Source organism: Myotis lucifugus, unplaced genomic scaffold (genome assembly GCF_000147115.1).
Source record: "Myotis lucifugus unplaced genomic scaffold, Myoluc2.0 scaffold_69, whole genome shotgun sequence".
NCBI classification, from domain to species: domain Eukaryota; kingdom Metazoa; phylum Chordata; class Mammalia; order Chiroptera; family Vespertilionidae; genus Myotis; species Myotis lucifugus.
In genome coordinates this window covers 5,062,154-5,081,090 of record NW_005871117.1, presented here as the reverse complement: position 1 = coordinate 5,081,090, position 18,937 = coordinate 5,062,154, and the positions used below count along the sequence as shown (strand labels likewise).

At 53.3% G+C, this 18,937-nt stretch overlaps 2 protein-coding genes across 7 annotated transcripts in view; one reads left to right on the top strand and one right to left on the bottom strand.

Moving 5' to 3' along the window:
* CDH23 (cadherin related 23) overlaps nt 1–6,543 on the top strand; it is a 33,994-nt gene extending 27,451 nt beyond the window's left edge. The window contains exons 24-33 of the mRNA XM_023755140.1: nt 1,487–1,743; nt 2,085–2,182; nt 2,572–2,692; nt 2,774–2,853; nt 2,994–3,034; nt 3,173–3,233; nt 3,746–3,875; nt 4,106–4,228; nt 4,599–4,703; nt 5,523–6,543. Coding sequence (XP_023610908.1) covers nt 1,487–1,743; nt 2,085–2,182; nt 2,572–2,692; nt 2,774–2,853; nt 2,994–3,034; nt 3,173–3,233; nt 3,746–3,875; nt 4,106–4,228; nt 4,599–4,703; nt 5,523–5,843 — 1,337 coding nt within the window. The 3' untranslated portion in view covers nt 5,844–6,543. The remainder of the gene's footprint in view (nt 1–1,486; nt 1,744–2,084; nt 2,183–2,571; nt 2,693–2,773; nt 2,854–2,993; nt 3,035–3,172; nt 3,234–3,745; nt 3,876–4,105; nt 4,229–4,598; nt 4,704–5,522) is intronic.
* Nucleotides 6,544–6,702: 159 nt separating this feature from the next.
* PSAP (prosaposin) overlaps nt 6,703–18,937 on the bottom strand; it is a 32,885-nt gene continuing 20,650 nt past the window's right edge. Inside the window, exons 6-15 of one of the 6 annotated variants that reach the window (XM_006090284.3) lie at nt 18,453–18,596; nt 16,951–17,007; nt 14,850–14,858; nt 12,494–12,619; nt 10,376–10,471; nt 9,853–10,039; nt 9,610–9,767; nt 9,205–9,285; nt 8,812–8,919; nt 6,703–7,796 (exon numbers count right to left, since the gene is read on the bottom strand). In XM_006090284.3, the coding sequence (XP_006090346.1) occupies nt 7,761–7,796; nt 8,812–8,919; nt 9,205–9,285; nt 9,610–9,767; nt 9,853–10,039; nt 10,376–10,471; nt 12,494–12,619; nt 14,850–14,858; nt 16,951–17,007; nt 18,453–18,596 (1,002 nt within the window). In that variant the 3' untranslated portion in view covers nt 6,703–7,760. The remainder of the gene's footprint in view (nt 7,797–8,811; nt 8,920–9,204; nt 9,286–9,609; nt 9,768–9,852; nt 10,040–10,375; nt 10,472–12,493; nt 12,620–14,849; nt 14,859–16,950; nt 17,008–18,452; nt 18,597–18,937) is intronic. The other 5 variants (XM_014457152.2, XM_023755133.1, XM_023755134.1 and 2 more) reach the window with 5 other exon arrangements.

Genomic DNA, 18,937 nt, shown 5'->3' with positions numbered 1-18,937 from the left:
GTCTGGAAGAGATGGGGTGGTCTGTTTGGGCACCACAGAATATGGGTGGTCAGCCAGCCCTGTCAGTCTTTTCATTCATTCGCCCATCCATCTATTCAGCCAGTCAGCTATCCTTTTATTCAACCACCTATCCATATCTACATCTACCCACCCACTTCCTCTTTATCTTTCTCTTCCCATTTCCTCCTCCACCCATTACTCATGTATCCATCCCTCCATCCATCCATCTAGCCATCCCTCCATCCATCCACCCATCTCTCCATTCCCCTTTTCATATATCCTCCTGATGTTCCAGTTGGACACCTCGCCTTCCCGCGGTAGGCCCTGTGCTAGGCATGGGGAGCCAGCATTCAGAGTGTACTGGTACCTACAAGTGTGCAGTCTGCTTGTGTACTTCCGTGTGAGTGGCTGAGCCCACAGGGTGTCCCATTACCTTACTTCAGCCCCAACCCCTTCCCTGCTCTTCTCTGTCTGTAGGAGTCAATCCAGACTTCTTGGCCTGGCATTCTTCTCACCAGGTCTTCTTCCTAATCCCCCTTTCTGGTTCTCACGCCCCTACTATCCTTAAAGGCCCTGTGCCCAGTCAGGCTCAACTGCTCACCATTCCTTCAGCCTGCTGCACGCCATCCTCCCTGGGCCTTTGGTCCCTTTTCTTCACTTCCTGGATTACCATCCTGACCTTCAACTCTGCCTTCGATATGCTCCCCCCAACCATCCTTCAAAATCTAGGTCATCCCTGGCTGGGTGGCTCCGTTGGTTGGAGCATCATCCTGTGCACCAAAAGGTTACAAGTTCGATCCCTGCATATACGGGAGGCACTCAATTGACGTTTCTCTCTCTCTGAATTCAGTTTTAAAAAAACAATAGCACATCCTCAGGTGAGGATTTTAAAAAAGCAAATCTAGTTCATATGCCACCTTCTCCAATCACACAACCAGACACCATCCCTTTGTCCTCTGACCTCCCATTGCTCTTATTTTAATAAACAAAAACACAGAGGGGCTAAGTAGTGAAAGGTCACACAGCTAGAAAGTGGCAAATTTTAAACCCATGCCCACTGTCTTCTAAGAAGACTGGACTTTGCCTCCTGTGATCATCTCTCTACTGTCAAACTCTGAAGTGCAGGTGGGGATACAGACAGACACTAAGGGGGCTCAGAAGGACCCCAGCAGGGGACACCAGATGCCCAAACGCATCCTTCTTGGGCCAGCACACCCACAGCTGTTTTGGTTAATATGCAGAATGTTTAAAAACAGCTCAGTAGTTAGAAATCCGGAGAGTTCACTAGGAATCTGTAGAAGAGGCGTAGGTGTAGCAGCCACACTGGGGTGGGTGCTGGGCTCTGCAGCTCTGGGTCCCGAGTCCTGCAGGCCCATGCTGCCTCCCCAGAAGTGTGTCTCCTGCCCCTGCACCTCACCCCTGCCCCAGGGATTCTGGGTCACTGGGTGGCCCTGAGCTGCTCCCCACCCGTGGGCTCTTCCTGCAGGGAGTGTGGATGGCATCCTGCGCACCTTCGACCTCTTCATGGCCTACAGCCCCGGCTACTTTGTGGTGGACATTGTGGCCCAGGACCTGGCCGGCCACAACGACACGGCCATCATCGGCATCTACATCCTGAGGGATGACCAGCGCGTCAAGATCGTCATTAACGAGATCCCCGACCGCGTGCGTGGCTTTGAGGAGGAGTTCATCCGCCTGCTCTCCAACATCACCGGTGCCATTGTCAACACTGACGACGTGCAGGTGCCCACGGGACCCGCCCTGGGGCTGGGGGCAGTGGAGGGAGAGGACTAGGCCACAGGGAGGGACAGGGCATTGAGGAGAGGCCAGAGATGTGAAAGGGGATGTATGTGCCCTCAATGGTTTCCTACCTGCACGGCCCTGAGAAAGGCCTTCCAGGTCTCCGGGCCTGTTTCCTAACCTGAGAAATGGGGTGATGGTAGTGCCTCGCAGTGAGGTGATGGGTATCATGCTTGTGATGGGTTCCCTGGGAAGGCAGGCCAGGAGGGGCGCCTAGAAGAGGCCTGCCCATCCCAGCCCATCCCTTGCACCTGCCACTCCCTATAACGCCTCTTCTTGCCTAGTTCCACGTGGATAAGAAGGGTCGGGTGAACTTCGCACAGACAGAGCTGCTCATCCATGTGGTGAACCGAGATACCAACCGCATCCTGGACGTGGACCGGTGAGTGGGGATCTGTGCTCGGAATGTCGTCTGCCTCCCTGCCCTGGAGTTGGGGAGGGACCCACCAACAGAGGCATCACCAGCACCATCATGCCTGCTGCGTGGCACTCTCCCCAGGATGTGGGCAGAGAACCGTTTGTGGGTATTAGCAGAGCTCTGCCCTCCTGAGCCTTACTCTCCCCGTCTGTACAATGGGAGTATTATACTGATTGTGGGGGATGTGAACTCTATAGGATACAAAGTGATCCTAACTGGGTGGGCTCTAATCTTGTAAGGCTTGTGGGAGTGAACTTTAGATGTTCAAATCAAGACCTGGGCAGCCTGGCCTGAGTGAGCAGGCGCTTGGGGGATGGCTGAGGATGGAGCTGAGGCCCCTGCCGCTTGCCCAGGGTGATCCAGATGATCGACGAGAACAAGGAACAGCTGCGGAATCTTTTCCGGAACTACAATGTCATGGACGTGCAGCCTGCCATCTCTGTCCAGCTGCCCGAAGACATGTCTGCCCTGCAGGTACCCCTGGGGGCACCTGCCCCACCGCCCCCTTATCACCCCGGGTGCGCCCGCCCGCTCACGCCTGTCCCGTTCCCTCAGATGGCGATCATCGTCCTGGCCATCCTCCTCTTCCTGGCTGCCATGCTCTTCATCCTCATGAACTGGTACTACAGGACCGTGTGAGTGACCCCTGGCCCTGCCCTGAGATTGGCTGCCCAGCCAGCCCTCCTCCAGGGATGGATATGGAGGCAGGCAGTGTCCTGAGATGCCAGCCCAGCCCCAGCCTCCCTTACCAGCGCCTCTCTCTGCTTCTCTCCAGACACAAGAGGAAACTCAAAGCCATCGTGGCTGGCTCCGCAGGTGAGTGAAGGCTGCGATGGCGGGAGGCTAGAGGTCAGGAGGGGCTCCTGGGGAACTCACATGGCCCTGGACGGGACCAGGCTCCCCAGCCCCAGCAGAGCAGCTCCCTCCCCTCCATGCCCCATCCACTCCCTGCAGGGAACCGTGGCTTCATCGACATCATGGACATGCCCAACACCAACAAGTATTCCTTTGACGGGTGAGTGGGGTCCCCAAGCCCTGCCTGGTGCATGCTGGGAAAGCCTGCCCAGGACCCATCCAGCTTCCCTGAACTCAGCCCAGGCTGAACTGAAAGAGGCCAGCTTCCCTGCCGCCTGCCAGGGACGGAAGGCAGACTAGCTAAAACCTGGGGTGTGGGCGCCCCCTGGTGGGCCAGCCACCCCTCTTCACCCTCAGGAACAGTGTCACTGAGCTGGGCTCCCCAACCCTGATGGGCTCCAAGTTCGAGGGGGGAGTTGACTTTGGTCAGTGGGTGCAGTGAGGCTTCCAGACCGAAGCTCATCCAATCGACATGTTGTCCTGTCCTGGTTCTAGTGGGATCCTAGGGGGAGGATGCACCGTAGGTGCTGTGGGCAAGGGACCTGCACCCCCTCCCCTGCTCTGTGAGACACTACAGTTGGCCAGGGAAACAGGAAGGGGTGAGGGTGAGGCGGGCAGGGCCTCTGTCCTCTCAAGCCTTCCATCCTCACCCCACCCCGCCCCCACCTGCAGGGCCAACCCAGTATGGCTGGATCCTTTCTGCCGGAACCTGGAACTGGCCGCCCAGGCTGAGCACGAGGACGACCTGCCGGAGAACCTGAGCGAGATCGCAGACCTGTGGAGCAGCCCCACCCGCACCCACGTGAGCCTGGGCCAGGGCCAGGGGCAGGGGAGAGGAAGGGGAAGGGTGTCAGCCCTGGCTGAGGAGCGGGGTTTTCTAGGACAGCAGTCGCCAACCGGTGGTCCGTGGTCCACTGACGGTCCATGAGGTCCGAAAGGTTGGCGAGCGCTGTTCTAGGTGGTCCTCTGCCCTGTATGTGGGTGTGTGCCTGCTTGCTGTCTACCTCTGTCCACTAACATCCTCTCTCCCAGGGAACTTTTGGACGTGAGCCAGCAGCAGTGAAACCTGACGAAGACCGCTACTTGCGGGCAGCCCTCCAGGAGTACGACAACATTGCCAAGCTGGGCCAGATCATCCGGGAGGGGCCCATCAAGGTGAGCGCTCCCTACAGACTCCTGCACCTCTGCCCCGGAGCCTTAGCTAAGCTTGGACCTGCTCCAGGGGATGCAGGGAGCGGGGAACAGCCTTCTCCACCGCCAGGCTCAGCTAGACCCGGCCTCCACTGGGGCCAGAACACCAGGGCAACAAGAGGGTCCTGGGCACTGGGGCCGATCAGGAGCTGCTCCAGCCCGTGGTGCCCTTAGGACCAGGGTGCCATCCCGAGCTGTCAGGCTCTGCTCCTGATCCTCTACACTAGGGTTAGAGGCCTGTGTCTCTAGACGCCCTGTCACCTTCCATCACCCAGAGCGAGGGGTGGGGAGGCTGGGGGGCCGTGGTGGGGGGTTAACCTTCTCCCTCCCCCAGGGCTCGCTGCTGAAGGTGGTCCTGGAGGATTACCTGCGGCTCAAAAAGCTCTTTGCACAGCGGATGGTGCAAAAAGCCTCCTCCTGCCACTCCTCCATCTCCGAGGTAGCGGGGAGGGCAGGGAGCTGTGTGCCGTGCCCCAGCCCTGGGGGTGCTCTCTCTCTCTTCCTCTCTCTGGCTCTCCTGCTGCTCTCATCCTTCTCCTTCTCTGGAGCTCAGCAGCCAGGACCAGAGAGCAGTGGGTGGGGTACAGGAAGTGACAGTGGGCTCCGCTTTCTGGGTTCTGCAGTGGGCTTTCCAGGGATGGGGTAGGCACAAGGAAGTGTTTCCCAGATTTGAGGAACCCCAAAAAGATACTTGTAAGGGGTGATTTAAAGAAACTGGCTGTAGGTTCAAATAGGGTCTCAAGTCTGCCTGCCTGCAGTGGCGTGTCAACACTTGGAAAGTCAGGTGAAGACCCAGATCACCAGCTGGGCCAACATTCCAAGTGAAATGGGCCAAAGCCGAGTTCCACACGGAACAAAAGCTCCATCTGGGTGCCCAGTACACCTTGGTCCCCTCCAGCTTCACTCGTGGGCACTTCGACCTGGCCACTAGTGTTGAACTTGCTTGAGGCCAACTTGGTAACAAACCCAGAAACTGCAGTTGCATCACAGCAACTTTGCAGATAAAAGTGAATACACAAAATTCAACTCACAGGAAGCCCATGCTCCCGAGAGCACAGCACCGTAAGTTCCATGGTTCCCCTCGTACCAGCTGGAGACAGGCTGTTAGCGGCCGCACAGGCCGCTGCAGCGCCAGCCCAGGGTCCCTGTGCGCAATGGGGAGGAAGCAGGCGCATAGCAGGTAGGACGCTGGGGCCCCCCCGCCTGCTCACCCCCTGGGCACAGCCCTGAGCATGTGGGGGCTCCTGGACTCTTGCAGTTGATCCAGACAGAGCTGGAGGAGCCAGGGGAGCGCAGCCCGGGCCAGGGCAGCCTGCGCTTCTGCAAGCCGCCTCCGGAGCTCAAGGGGCCCGACGGGATCCACATGGTGCATGGCAGCACGGGCACACTCCTGGCCACTGACCTCAACAGCCTGCCCGAGGACGACCAGAAGGGTCTGGGCCGCTCACTGGAGACGCTGACGGCGGCCGAGGCCAGTGCCTTCGAGCGCAACGCCCGCACGGAGTCCGCCAAATCCACGCCCCTGCACAAGCTTCGAGATGTGATCATGGAGAGCCCCCTGGAGATCACGGAGCTATGACTAGATGGGGGAGCCTCACTGGTGTGAGCAGCGCCAGGACCGTGGGGTGCGGACCCCTCCAGGCCGACCCTGGCTCACGACCGTGGCTTGGTCAAGTGGCGGCAGCCTGCTCTCTGCAGCTCAGATTCCACTGCTGCCAGCACTCATTCAGCATCTGATCTCTACCTTCATAAAATCTGTTATTTTTTTAAGAAAACCAAACAAGAATGTTAAGTGTCTAAGGACAAGGTAAGGAGCATCCCTGGGGGACAGGAGTAAGCACCAACTCAGCCCGGGCTGAACTGAAAGAGGCCAAGCAGACCCCCTTCCCCTCTCCACCCCTCCCAGCCTGGCCTTGACTCAGACTTCCGTTGAAGTCTCACCGCGTTTCTGCCATGTCCGACTGGACACCCAGGTGGGGCAGAGTGACCCCTGCCTCCCCACCTGGACAAGGTTATTATCCACGAACCACGTTTCTCTCCATGTCACTGGCTTCCCAAATGTACCGGCTCAAAAGGAGAAATGACTGATGTTCCCTTGGTTTTGAATGTAGAGTGTTCGTGTGTATTCCTTTTTAAATTAAGTTATTCCCTCAATATGTTCCCCTTGGTTTGTTTCACTGGTACTCACTGAACGTTTCTGGAATGGTCTGAATTTTAAAAAGAAAAGCAACTCACAGGAACTGGCACTCGCTCTGGTGAACGACGGCGTGGCCGGGGGAGGGGGGTGAAGGTATCTCAGGGCAGACAGGTGGGACTTGACCCACTGTGCTTCCTTTCTCTGACCAAGAGGTGCCACGGGACTGCTGAGCACTTACGGGTCCACGGCCGAGAGCTAATCAGAAACCCAACTTCCGGCTGAGGTATCACAGAATATCAGATCTGATTGACAGACTTTATTGTTAAATCACAGAAACTTTAGTGCAAAACAAAAAAATCATTAAGTCCGTTTAATGGCAACTGCAGGTCTTACTGTCCCCTGACAACCGGAAGTGCAGAAGAGTCAGCCACGGGGGAGGAGGCAGGGCAGCAGCCAAGGTCCTGAACAGCACGCCCCACAGGCCCGCTGCCTGGAAGCCAGAGGCTTAGGTGCTTGTCACCCACTTATTTCAAGGTCAAAAGCAATATCCACACAACGGGTCAAAGGGGCTGTGATGCCCAGAGGCACAGAGCAGGCATGAGGTGGTCACCACGGTCCACGTGTTCACTCACAAAAGCCAGGGGCAGAGGATCCCCACACTGAGCTATGCAGGTTGCATTCAAGCAGATTTTCCCCTCCCACCCAAACCCACAGGACCAAGCAAGACATCACCAGGAAAGACACGGGAAAGCTGGAGCAAAGGCTGACCCAGGGTCAGCAAACCCAAACCTCACCCAGGTGTCCTGAGCAGCCGCTTCCAAAACCTCTATCTCAGTGCAAACCACACCGAGTACAAAGCCTAATCACTTTGAGCCTCTAATCTTTTATATGAAGCAGCCTTCGTTTCACTTTTTTGTCTAGCAACCCAGGAGCCCGGGGAGGTGTCCTCCTCAGTGTAGGCAGAGGCTCCAGAAGCCAGCCCACCAGCGCCCAAGCCCCGGTCAGGGCTCAGCAAAGCCCCGCCCAAGAGGACGGACGGCCTTCTGTGAAGAAGCTCTGGCTGCTGCCAGCAGCGAGCCCCCTTCCTCCTCCAGGTAACCACATGCAAGGGCAGGCTCAACGGCCTCCAGGGTGCAGGGCGTCATTATCCATGTGGCGGAATGAAAAGGACACTGAAGCACTATGTCAGCAGCAGGCTAGGCACCTCCCGCGTTGACAGCAATGTTACAGTAAGGGAGATAAGAAACAGCGTGAGGGAAAGGGGGGCCTATTTCTATAACAAAGTCGAAAGATCTGTGTTCATTCCCCAGACATACAAGTAGGAACAGATGCTGTGGTTTCTCCAAGATGGAAGTCTTTCTAGTTCCACACGTGACGTTTGCAATGCTCGACGGCCTGACAGGAGAGAGGACACTGGGTTAATCAGATGACAACTCCACTCCTGGCCCATTCATGCATCAGACATCCCCCCAAAATGGAGCCTGTTCATCTTGTCCTAGGTCAGGTGGATGGCACCAGACACGGAGGGCCCAGGACAGCAGCTCACTTAAAACCCGGGGAGCACGTGCTTGCTCATGAGCACCCATGCAGGTAGGGCCCAGGACCCCTGCGTCCAGCCACACACCTAGGCCCCAGCATCAGCTGACAGGCTGCACTGGAGGCCCCCAAGGCAGAACTCCTCCCCTGAGAGTCAGATTCACACCAGCTCAGGCCTTGAGAAATGGGCCCAGGACAGCAGCGGAAACCTGTTCCACCACGATGGGCCTCACCACCCCTCCTTGCAGTGGCCCCAAATGATGCAACCTCCCCCAACTGGAGGAACTCTCACGAGGAAGAAAAGTTGCACAAAAGAACATTAAGTAACAGAGGCTGGTCCAAACGTCCCCACCCAGGAAAACAGCGAGCGTAGGTCACCCAACTGGTGGCTACCCAGCCAGGATGGTGCCACAGCACCCTGCAGCTGTCAGGCAGGTGCCAACTCTCAGGGCCTTTCTGAACAGCTCTGCTTGGCCTTGGGTGAAGATTCAGGCCAGGCTCCAACCAGGGCAAAAGTGACCCCCGAGGGACATGAGAACTTATGCAAGGGTTGGGGCAATGAACCCAATAGGCCTTGTGCAATCCCTGGGGCGGGGGGGAGAACCTGACCCTTTCATGGGAACTGGAGGCGAAAGCAAGAGGACGAAACAAAATCAGTATTAAAGAACAGCCACCCCTTCACTCTGAGACAAGAACACAGCCAGCCCTGCCTTGACTGGGAAGCCGGGAGTAAGCCTAATTGCCTCCCTTGGCCTCAGGTTCCTCACTAACATAAAGACAGGGTAGAGAATGGCCCGAGGCCGTTAAAGCAGGATTCTCAGGGAAGCTGCCGCCGGGCAAGGCAGGCCTGTGGAGCAGGTGCTGAGCTACTCACGTTGCACAAGGCCGCTGTCTCCGTGTTCTGGCACCAGTAGCTCGGGCCCCACACACACTTCTCTGTTCCCAAGAGAGGCTTAGGGGCTTTGGGGCAGGCTCCAACTTTCTATATGATGAAAAGGGAGCACAGAAGGGGAAGAATTAGATCTAACGAATCCTTTATAGACCTGAAACCATCAGCTTCTAGAAGCAGCGAGAACCAGAGCTCCGATGGGCACTTTCAAAAAACATCAGGGTTCCCAAGTGGTGGGCCTAGAGCCTGGCTCTCTACTTGGCTTTCTCACGCCCCATCCCAGAGCCTCTGGCCCATGGCCCACACCCTCCGAGGAGCCCTTCCAGGGTCCACACAACACCCAGGTTGCGTGCCCACGAACCCGCGCTCAGAGCTCACCGAGCACACGTAGGACGGCTCCATCACCTCCACCAGGATCTCTATCAGCATGGGCTCGTACTCGGTCACAAACTGATCACACTGAGAAGCAAGCAGGGACACGGGTCCAGGTCAAGGTGTGCCCAGACGAGTTGGAGCTGGACATGCTCTTCCCCAAGATTTCCAGCCCAGTGGCCCCAGGGCCTCCTCCCCAGAGCCCCACCCACACTCGGCCTCATTTGCTTGTGTTATTTTCCCCCAGTGGCTCCATTTGAGCCAACAGATTGCCTCTGAGGAAAGGTCACTGGGCTCCGTGCATCCAGGCAGAAATGGCTTCAAAACTTCAGTCAAGGGCACAGTCAGGGAACAGCCCAGCCTCTGCATGGCCCAGGCAGGTCGGACTTGAGCAGAGCAGCCAGGGCATACCTGGTTCTTGTATGGGTCGGGCAGGAAGCTGCAGCCTTTCTCAAGAGCAGCCAGGATCTCCTCCTTTGTGCTGTTTTTCTCCAGGTTGTTGTCCAAATAGCCAACCAGCTTTTTGCACACCTCACAGAAGGCACCGTCATTCTGCTGAGTCACGTGTGCTATGCGAGAGAACACAGGCTCAGGGCCGGCAGGGCCCCCCCAAACCCCCAAGGGGACGGCCAGCCTCACTCCCACTGGGCTCACCGGTCAGTGCAGGCAGCCTCTGCTTGGTGCAGAGCTGGAGCATGCTGCACACCAGCTCAGGGCTTGCCTCCTGCAGGAGGATCGACAGGATGGAGCGGCCGTAAGTGTCCACCACCTCTTGGCACTCTTCCGACAAGGATTTGGGCAGTTTTGAGCACACTTTATCGAAAGCGTGAATTATTTCTTCCTGAAACACAAGAGGATCACGTGGGAAGATGGGAGGCTGGGTAGGGGTGGGAGAGATTCTGAAAATACTAACATGACTAGGAAACCAGTCAACAGCAAGATGCCGTTTCCTCCTGCAAAAGACAAGAGCTACAAGCAGGGCAAAGGGGCCTCCTCCAGCCGCAGCCCAGAGGGATCCACGGTGGGAGGTGGTGACAGATTCCCAGGCTGGTGCCCAGACCAGCAAGGACCAAGCCCACCTATTCTGCTGGGTTCTCCCACTGGGCCATCCCAGCTCCAGGAACCCAGGAGAGCGCCTCCCGCTGCCAGGAGGGCAGCATTCCGGAAACCCACGTACCTCAGTCTTGTTGCTGTCGATCATCTTGACCACCTCCTTCACCACGTATTCACACATCTCGCAGAAAACATCATCCTTCGCCTGCACCAGGCCCTTCTGTGGAGGGTCAGAGAACAGGTGAATGCTGAGACCCTCACCTCAGCCCTTGGTCCTGGAGCATGTTCCTCTGAAGGAGAAGGGACTCAGAGGCAAGGATAGGTTAACATCGCAAAGGCCCACTTCCTACTAAATCCAAGGGAAGTGCTTCCTCCCAGGGTCTCAGTTCCAGTCCCTCTTGTTTCTATGAGGCAGGAGTCCCATCCCTTTCGCCAAATCCTTCACCACCACCTCCTCCCGCCACTCCCCCAACCCCAACCAGGAATTTACACTTCAGTTAAAATGTTCAGCAATCCATACTTCAGTGAAAGCACTGAACTATCCACCCACCCCAAAGAGCTGTCCATGTGATGCTGTGTTTGGTTACAATTATTTCATCAGTCAGCGTTCGTCCTGGGGAGTGGGCGGGGGCGCAAGAACACTATTTAGAAGCCAGTTTTAAACCCATTTCAGGTCTGCTCTTGAGTTTCAAGTCTCATTAACACCTGAAACTGCTTTTCAAGAGCCTGCCTTGAATGAAGCAACACTGCTGACTAGGACTTTCTGTGACAACAGAAACATTCCCCATCCCTGCTGTCAAAAACAGCGGTCACCAGTCACTCTCTACTGAGCACCGGAATTTTCTTTTTAAATCCTTACCCCAACAATAAAGATTTTTTAAAAATCCTTATCCAGGAACATGCTTAGAGGGAGGGGGGGTAGGAGGGGGGAAACATTGATTCACTGCCTCCCACATATGCCCCAACTGGGGATCGAACTTGCAACCAGGGTATGTGCCCTGACCGGGAATCAGACCTGCAACCCTTTGGTACACGGACAACACTTAACCAACGGAGCTTCACCAGGCAAAGCCTGAATTTTTTTTAATTTTAATTTTGTTTAAGTCATGTGACTAGATTACAGGCCATTAATTCTGTCATCCAGGTGGGCAAAGGCCTATGAGCATCTCGACGGGGGACGAGGGGCAGGCAGCAGTGTTTCCCTGACTCTACCTGACACCTTAACCCAGCGGTTTTCAATCTGTGGGTCGCGACCCCTTTGGCGGTCGAACGACCCTTTCACAGGGGTCGCCTAAGACCATCCTGCATATCAGATATTTACATTACGATTCATAACAGTAGCAACATTACAGTTATGAAGTAGCAACGGAAATAATTTTATGGTTGGGTCACAACATGAGGAACTGTATTTAAAGGGCCAGAAGGTTGAGAACCACTGCCTTAACCCTTCCTGTGGGCCACACGCTGCACCTGCTGAGGGAGGACAGGAGAGGGAGGCAACACAGTCAAAGGAGAGTGACGTGGGAAGCTCTGGAACAAGAAGTGCGTGCGTGTGCCACGTGGTAAGGTCCCCGGCTGGGCCCCCAAGCAGCAGGCCTTCCCCACAGGCCACGTGCGTCTATCCAAAAAAATTTTTTCCCTAAGTGGCAGCCCTGACCAACTTTAAAATCATTTTTCGTGAGAATTTTCAGCTGAAAATATTCAAGAACACCCGAATTGTAATATATTTATTTTTATAATATTCATGCAAATTGATTTTTTAATTAAATTCAAAATACCGTGGTGTGTGGGGATGGTTTCCGTTTGGACGCGTGGCAGTTAACTGGTTAAGAACTAGACTGCAGGCCCCATGCACACAAGGACAGTTTTGTTCATCACTGTAGGTGGGCTAATCTAGGCCTCCGTCCCTCAAACACTCCCTGACCCATAAGAAGTGCTGAATATAAACTGATTATGGAAAAAAGGAGGCTCGTCACCAAGTGAAACAAAGCAGATGCCCGTGTGTGCAGAGAGCACCCAGAGAGGCTTTGGGGGCTGGGAACAGCAAGTCTGTACTATAGCTACCGTGGGGGGAGGCCACAGAGAGCACATCCTAAGAGGTCAGGTTGGAGCCAGGCACTGAAAAATGATCTGAATGACGTGCTAAAATGTAGACTCGATCCCATGAGCGCTGGGGTTGATAACCAAGGCAATAAATGTACTCAACACGGTGTTGGCCGGTACAAAACAATGACACAGGTACCTTAATGGGCTCCACCAGTTCCAGGGCAGGGATGACGTCCTCCGAGACCACTTTGGCAGGGAGCAGAGGCTGCATGGGCACCTCCTGCTCACAGAACCCGACCATTGCACAAATGTCCTTGGGTTGCTGGAGAGAGCACAGAAAAGGCGGTCAGACACAGGCCTGCACCCACCGCCCGAGTCCCACGCTCTATGCTCAAAGGTCAGGGTGCCAAAGGAGCACCCTGGTCCCAATGTCAAGGGCTGATACTGTAAAAATTCCATATTAAATCCAAAGGAGCTCGTGCAAATGCAGATGGACCCGTTTCCCATAGGAGAGGGGGCACACAAAGCTCTGGGGGGTCAGACAGACCACCGTCCCTGCTGCACCAGGGAAGCAAGACTCGCCCCCTGAGGTTAACGGTGGCCAGTCATCCCCAAGGACACTGGTCTGCTCTAGAGCCTGCTGTTCCCTTGAGCTCAGTGGGAAGTAAGCTCCACGTTCTTTCTGGAGGAGGAACTATAATGCTCATAAACTAACAGAAAGCCAAATGTTTTAGAAATAAAACCACACCAGGTCATTCAATGCAGGACCATTTACAATGATGCATTAAGGGGAAATGTTAGCTTTTCAAAAAACCACATCCTATGTTCACAATTACACAAACACAGTTCAACGAAAACCCAGTCCCCCAAATTAATGAATCCTTCAAGTCACCAGATTGATCCCTTTTCCCAACCAGACACCAAGCCACAGAGAATTAGACAGTTTGGACATCTTGACCATTTCACTGTATGATGGCCAAGAGCAAGGAAAGTATACACAGTCTGTATACTTCGTAAACCAAATGCCACCAGTGACTAGCTCTGGGCCTGGTGGCATTTGCCTCCCACCACCAAACCAGCGGACCAGGTTTGCTGAAAGTGAGACCTGGGAAGTGAAGAGAGCTAGATCATGGCTAGGGTTCATCTAGTTTAAATACCAAGAAGGCTCCAGAATAAATTAAGGGTGGGGGAGTTTAAAAGTATATTTGAAGTATCCTGTCTGTGGCACACTTTAAGAATGGGGGAAAAGCCCGGCCGGCGTGGCTCATTGGTGAGTGTCAACCTATGAACCAGGAGGTCACGGTTCAATTCCCAGTCAGGGCACATGCCCAGGTTGCAGGCTCCATCCCTAGTGCGGGGCGTGCAGGAGGCAGCCAATCAGTGATTCTCTCTCTCTTTCTCTCTCCCCCTCTCCCTTCCTCTCTGAAATCAGTAATATATTTTAATAAATAAATAGGGGGGAAAACAGTGTGGCCAAAGATAGAGCAAACTTTTTAGAAAAAAGACAAAAAGCCCGGTTGGTGTTGCTCAATGGTTGAGCGTTGACCTATGAACCAGGAGGTCACAGTTCGATTCCTGGTCAGGGCACATGTCTGGTTTGCAGGCACAATCTCCAGTGCGGGGCATGCAGGAGGCAGCTGATCAATGATTCTCATTATTGATATGTCTGTCTTTCTCTCCCTCTCCCTTCTCTGAAATTAATAAAAATATGTATTTTTTAAAAGAAGAGAAAAAAAATCAAAGATTCGGGTGGGCTGCTTTGTCTCAGATTAGCTTTGTTCCACGAGGCAGCCTATGTGAAAATTCAGATATTTCAGCCAAATCTCCCACTAGACTTCAAAAAAACTTTGAAAAATTTCAGTTCCAGTGCTCAAAAGGAGGAAATGCTCAGTACAGCCCCCAAAGGGCACCTGGCTCCGTTAAGTCTGGTCTGACAGCTCAGCGCCCCCACTTCATGCCACGCGGCATAGCTCACAGGCCGTCTGCTGGGGCTCCTGGATCTGCAGGACCTCATCACCCAGACGGGCAGAAGCCGCAACCAAGAGACTGTCTCCATGCTCTGGATCCAGCAGACAGGGGAACAGTCTGCTCACTATTTGCAACTGATGTGTTCATGCGGGAGCAGCATTTCTGGGGCATGGAAAACAGGAGTAGGACATGCTGTGCTCTCAAGCCATGACAGAAACAAGGCCCCATCGAAGTCCGGCCTACAGTGCAGGAAGCTGCGGCATCTTGGGGACCACCCATGGTTCCCCATCATCAAACTGGTGGCCTGGCATCTGGCCCATTGGGCACTGACTTGGCGCAGGGTGTGTGGCTCTGCTGGCTTCATTTCCTGGCCCCCTGTAGGGGAGATGGAACCCCCGCCACCTCAAGTGCTGAGCTCCAGGGAAGAGATGCAGAAGCTCCCTGCCAGCCTATACACCCAGAGAGGGACCCTGCCTTCCAGTCTTCCTTGGATCTGCCAGAGGGGATCATGCATACAAAAAAGATGAGCAAAAGAGCTACAAGCAGCAGCCGACCACTACTCCAAGCAAATCCCCATCACATACCTGATCCTGCTGTTGAATAAAAAAACAGGAAATCGGAGATAAAATAAGAGAAAGGAAAGGACACAACAGTTAAGAAAAATTAAAACAATGATCAGGCAGTTCATGAGGTTTAGGATATCACCAGAAGTTTAGGGGAACCATTCTTCAATCACAAGTCAGCCACCTACCTTGTTCCTACTACTGAGTGCACACTCGGCCCTACCAACTACTCTGGCCCTCCTTACTGGACGGATCACACCTCCAGCTGTGTGTGCACCGTCCCCATGTCCCCGACACAACAAATCATGTTCATAACACCGGGCAGCAGGTCCCCAGAAAATGCCACATTATGAAGAGCTCTCATCCCCAGAAGCCTAACCCCACCACACCTGCAGGGCCCTCCCCTCAGGTTGGTGATGAGCAACAAAATGGAACAAGACACAGGGCCGCCCGAATTAGGGGTGTGTTATAAAACACACCTGGAGGGGTTAGGGACTCGAGCCACACTCTCCACGGCCCAGTCTCCCAGCAACCTACCCCCGGTAGCCTAAGGCCAGACTGGGACGTTGGTCTGACACTCTATCACAGCCTGGCACTCTGGGTGAGCAGTGTCCGTTTTAATGACCTAAACTAGGAAAAGCAGGGCTTTGGCTGCTCATCATGCCTTTTATCCCCAGGGCAAACCTGCAAACAACCCAAACCCCCAGCCACAGGGGACTGGGTATATAAATTCCTTTAGTTGCACAGTGAAATGTTATGCAGCCACTTAAAAATCATTTGTACAAAATATTTAATGACCAATATAATTTTAGATTAAAAATGCAAACTACAAAATTTATGGAATATAAAATATGACCCCACTGATGTTTTCTTAAACCTCAAATGATTTTCAATTTGGGAAGTATTATCCATATTTTCAAAGAATGTATATGCAGTATAATCTTTACAATGAGAAACACTTTTTAGTTAGCTCTGAGGAAGCACTAATCAAACCAAGTCACACCGAAGGCTTACTTTATCCTACTCTCGCTGCTGTCTTTGTAAGCTGCAGTAGAACAAGGTGTGGTATGAGTAATAATCCCAAATAACCTCTATTGTGACTGGATGGAGACTGAGTGGTTAGGAACAGGATCAGAGAGTAAATCTTTTCGGTTTTGCTAGCATTAAGGTCTCAACTACTCAACTCTGCTGCTGAAGCGCAAAATGGGCATTGCTATGTTCCAATAAAACTACCAAACAGCCCCTGGTTAGAGAATAAACTCAAGAACTACAGGCCAGCCCTAACCGGTTTGGCTCAATGGATAGAGCATCGGCCTGCGGACTCAAGGGTCCCAGGTTCGATTCCGGTCATGGGCATGTGCCTTGGTTGCGGGCACATACCCAGTGGGGAGTGTGCAGGAGGCACACTCTCTCATCGATGTTTGTGACTCTATCCCTCTCCCTTCCTCTCTGTAAAAAAATAATTAAAAAAAAAAAAAAAAAGAACTACAGGCCAATCTCAACTAATCAGAAGCAAGCATGACAGAAAGGAAAAAGTGCAACCCACCCCTCCATCCCTCCAGGTTAGGTCTCAGGAGGCCAGAGCATGTTCCCAAAGGAATGATGCTTCAGACCACCCTGCTCTGTGCCAGTTTTCTGCATGAAGCTGGCTAGCTGACGATACTTCCGGTCTCTAATCATGAAGGGATGCCCCTACCACCTGGATACATCAGAGGCAAGTGTGAGAGCTAACACTGCTGCAGAGTGTGGGACCAGCTCTAAGAGGCTGCAACACAGCGGTTCTCAGGCCTGGCCTAGCTACAGAGCAGACCATGCCCAGGAGGCCAAGGGTGAAAGCCAAATGCTGGAAATCTGATGGGCAGCTCACACAGGCACAGCACATGAACATTCACAAGGTGAGGAAGGCCCCAGGGCAGTGGTGAGGGTGGTCAAGCCAGGAAGGTAAAAGGGAGATAGTGAGCTGCAGGTGGAGACTCAGCTAGTCACCAAGGGCTCATTTTAGCCCAACTTAGTACTCAGAGGTAAACAAAGGAAACTACACTATACACTCTTCAAAATCCCTGGAAATCACAAAGTTTGAGATAAAGAAAAATGCTAAAGAGAAACGTCCCCTGCCACCTACCATGTGCATCATCATCTGGATAACAATGTCAGAGTACTGGTCGACATAGTTCTTGCACTGGGGACAGAGAAAGACACTGTTAGTGAAATTACCGCGACAACACACCAAAAATCAGCATTTCCAACCCCAAAGTGGAGTCTTGTAAATGTCTGCTCTGGGGAAGTTTTATTAAGATGAAAGTGGCAACGTGGTTCTTCTCTACCTAACAGGACAAGGTGTGCAAAAGGTACTTTGAAAAAGGCCCTTGGAGAGAAGGTCCTCCAGTCTCCTTTTTGCCCCAAACTTGCCCCAAAATCACAGAGTAGCAACTTCTGAGTGCTGGGAACCAGAGATTACTTTTCAAATCCTTCCACACGTTCTTGGACAGAATTATAAAGTTGAAATCCAGCAGAATCAAGTTATGATGATTTCCAACTTGCCTATTTTTATACACATGTAGGCATTTCCTGTAGACCCTCAGAGAATAGCTCTCGGAGAATAGGTTCTAACTGGAGAGCCTCCACAGTGAGAAAAGCGAGTGATATGACAGCCCTCCATACTGAGAAACCCATATGCAAAGATACTGCAATGAGGCTACGACTCCCAGGCTTACAAGAGAGCAAGTCATCAGAGAGGAGCCTCACCTCCAGAGCCAGCCACGGCCATCCAGAAAGGCCGCCCTGGACCCAGACCCACATTGTCATGACAACCAGCCCCTGCTTCCGGTCCAGCAGAGGCTTTTTGCCTGCCAGGTACTAACCTGGCATTTTGGTTTTACACACCAATCTCTTGAGTGTGGTTAATGTGAACAAGGTCCAAGAAATAAAGCCCCCTAAGGGGCTAACGAGTTTCTGAGCTCACAGGGCTAACATTCACAGGTAAGGAAGGCACCCGGTGAACCTCCTACAAGCCAGCCGGGGGGCTTCCCATGGACAGCAACCTGCTGGCTGGGGAGCCAGCTTAGGGTTATTACCACGCACAGCCAGGCTGTCAGAAACAGGCTGTAAGTGGTTCCAGTGTTTTCTTACATACACGATTCTGGGAGAAAAAGAAATCTTCACCCAAGTAGTCTCCTTCCCCTAGACCAGTGGTTCTCAACCTTCTGGCCCTTTAGATACAGTTCCTCATGTTGTGACCAACCATAAAATTATTTTCGTTGCTACTTCATAACTGTAACGTTGCTACTGCTATGAATCGTAATGTAAGTATCTGATATGCAGGATGGTCTTAGACGACCCCTGTGAAAGGGTCGTTCGACCGCCAAAGGGGTTGCGACCACAGGTTGAGAACCGCTGCCCTAGACTGTCCCACGAATTTTGTTACATATACAAAGGCAATTACCCAACACAGTATGTAAGTGCCTACCACCTGTTCCAGCTGCTTTCTAGTTAAAGGAAACGGGACTTGTCTGAACATCTTGTCCTCAGAGTTCCTAGGATGAACTTTACATGGTGCCCCAGGAAGTGAAGTTCTCGGGGTCCGCCCACTCCCATCCCCAGAGCCCACAAAGAGACAAGGCTCACCATGTCGGCCATGCCAGGACCCAAGAGGTCACACTTCTCCCGGGTATGTTCCACCAAGGCCTGCACAAAGGTGGAGTTGGTCCTTACGGAATTCTGGATGTCGGTCACCATCTGAATGCAGTCCTGGCAAACATCCCCACCAGCCTACAGAGACGGGGAGGAGAGGCCGTCAACACTGTGCGCTCCTGTAGTCACTAAGGGGATTCAAATTCCTAGGAAAATTGCCTCCCACGCTCGCTCCCTCAGCACTGGATGTGCCTCCCTGAGCAGTGAATAATGTGTTTTCACAGGCTTAAAATTGTTGACAGTTTTAAAATCAAATGGGCACTGATTTTAGTAAAACTTAATAGGAAGGGGGGAAATGTTTACATATTTAAAAACCCCATTTTTTAAATTTAGCTTAATGTAAATATCCAGGTTCTTCAGCAACTGCATGGCACAACCATTTCCAGGCTGACTGCTGCCAGAGCCCCTAGTTCAAGCAG